We start from the raw sequence: 1,629 nt of genomic DNA, 5'->3' as shown, positions 1-1,629 counted from the left end.
CAAGCCGAAGCACTGAAGCAGAGCGAGAGCGGAATAGTCCACCCTGCACCATCAGCCAGAGCAAAAGCAGAGTGTGCTCGCTGCTCGGCCCGGATTGGTTGGTCTCTGCTCCGTCCCTTCTCCAAGCCCACATCGATCCATCCGTCGCCGTCGCGGCCATTCATTCCAAGCCGTCGGTCCCAGCGATCCATCCCCACCACCTTTATAAACGCCGCTCTCTCCCTCCTCCCTCCATTATCCCCCACCACCACCCGCCTCCTCTCCCCTCTCCGCGAAGCTTCCCTCCCGATTCTGTCGTTTCCCTCCACTCGCCGCGGCGCGCCGGAGAGCGGACACGCTGCAAGCACGTAGCGGGGGCGGCAATGGAGGAGAGAGTTATCATCCCCCGGCTCCGAGAACCGCGGGACCAGGCCACCGATGTAGCCCCGGCGGTTTCTTGTTCGTCGGGGGAGGAGTCCACGGACGGGGACTCGGAGCCCGGCTTCGAGTTCGAGTTCCCGTCGCTGCTCGGCAGGGACCACGGCTCCCCCGCGCCCGCCGACGACCTCTTCGCCGACGGCCGCATCCGCCCCGCCGCCTTCTACCCCGTATTCGGACGCCGCCCATCAGCGCGAGCAAGTTCAGCGGGAGACGTCGACGGCCTCGCCCCGGCCGCGGCGCCGGAGCGGAGGACGAGGGGCCAGCTCGGGCGGCTTTTCCTCGAGGAGACCCGCGCGTGGAACAGCTCCTCGTCGAGCAGTAGTACCGGGTCGACGGCGTCCACGTCGTCGTCCGCGGCCACCACTGACGACGGGGACGGCGACGGTGGCCTCGAGGGCGCGGCGCCGGAGAGCTACTGCGTGTGGGCGCCCGGCGGCGGGGGCAAGCCATCGGAGTCCCCACGGCTGCCGCGGGCCGGGAAGAGCGGGTCCACGGGGTCGTCCGTGGCGCGGTGGCGCCGCATCAGCGACCTCGTCGTCGGCCGCAGCCAGAGCGACGGCAAGGAGAAGTTCCTCTTCCTCCCCGTCAACCCGCCGACGCCGCCGCCCAAACTGCAGGAGCCCAAGCCCAAACCCAGGCCGAACCCGGCAGCCGGCGGCACCAAGAAGAAGGTCAGCGAGATCGGAACGGTGGCCGCCGCCCACCGGATGGCCTACGGCGCCAAGGCCGGCGTTGGCGTCGCCGCCAACGGCGCCACGCCGCGGCGCACGTTCCTGCCGTACCGCGAGGAGCTGGTGGGGTTCTTCGCCAACGTGAACGGCATCAGCCGGAGCCACGCGCACCCCTACTGATCAACGACCGACCACGACGACGCCGGCGGTCGGCCGCGCGCGCTCCACAAAAATTATCAAGTCGGCGATTCGAATTCGATTCGTGTTTGAACTTTGAAGCTTGGATTTTGAGCTGGTGATCATCAGTGGGTAGGTAGTACTGTATTGTGATTAATCAATTGATTAGTTAGTTAAGCAGTCCATGGAAAAATTAAAGATTGGCATGGGGTGTGAACAGTGGTGTGAAACGCGGTGGAAATCGCCGACCGCCGCCGATCACCGGCGATGGAGGTGAGGTGTGAACGGCGATCATTTTTTTTCTCCTTTTTTTTTCCTATACTACAACAGAGTTTGTACGTACATTCCTGAGAGCTCTCAA

At 64.9% G+C, this 1,629-nt stretch overlaps 1 protein-coding gene across 1 annotated transcript; it reads left to right on the top strand.

Moving 5' to 3' along the window:
- The first annotated feature begins 244 nt into the window (after positions 1 to 244).
- Positions 245 to 1,629, top strand: LOC119293470. The gene has a single exon (XM_037571945.1). It carries the CDS (start codon positions 363 to 365, stop codon positions 1,269 to 1,271), a length of 909 nt encoding a protein of 302 aa, XP_037427842.1. The 5' UTR covers positions 245 to 362; the 3' UTR covers positions 1,272 to 1,629.

This window comes from Triticum dicoccoides, chromosome 1A (genome assembly GCF_002162155.2).
Source record: "Triticum dicoccoides isolate Atlit2015 ecotype Zavitan chromosome 1A, WEW_v2.0, whole genome shotgun sequence".
In the NCBI taxonomy this organism is placed as follows: domain Eukaryota; kingdom Viridiplantae; phylum Streptophyta; class Magnoliopsida; order Poales; family Poaceae; genus Triticum; species Triticum dicoccoides.
Note: the sequence above shows the minus strand (reverse complement) of the source record. Positions and strands in the feature narration are given on the sequence as shown.

Bases quoted from the DNA above. Each gene is read 5' to 3' on its own strand.
- LOC119293470 (XM_037571945.1), top strand. From the start codon at position 363: ATGGAGGAGAGAGTTATCATCCCCCGGCTCCGAGAACCGCGGGACCAG.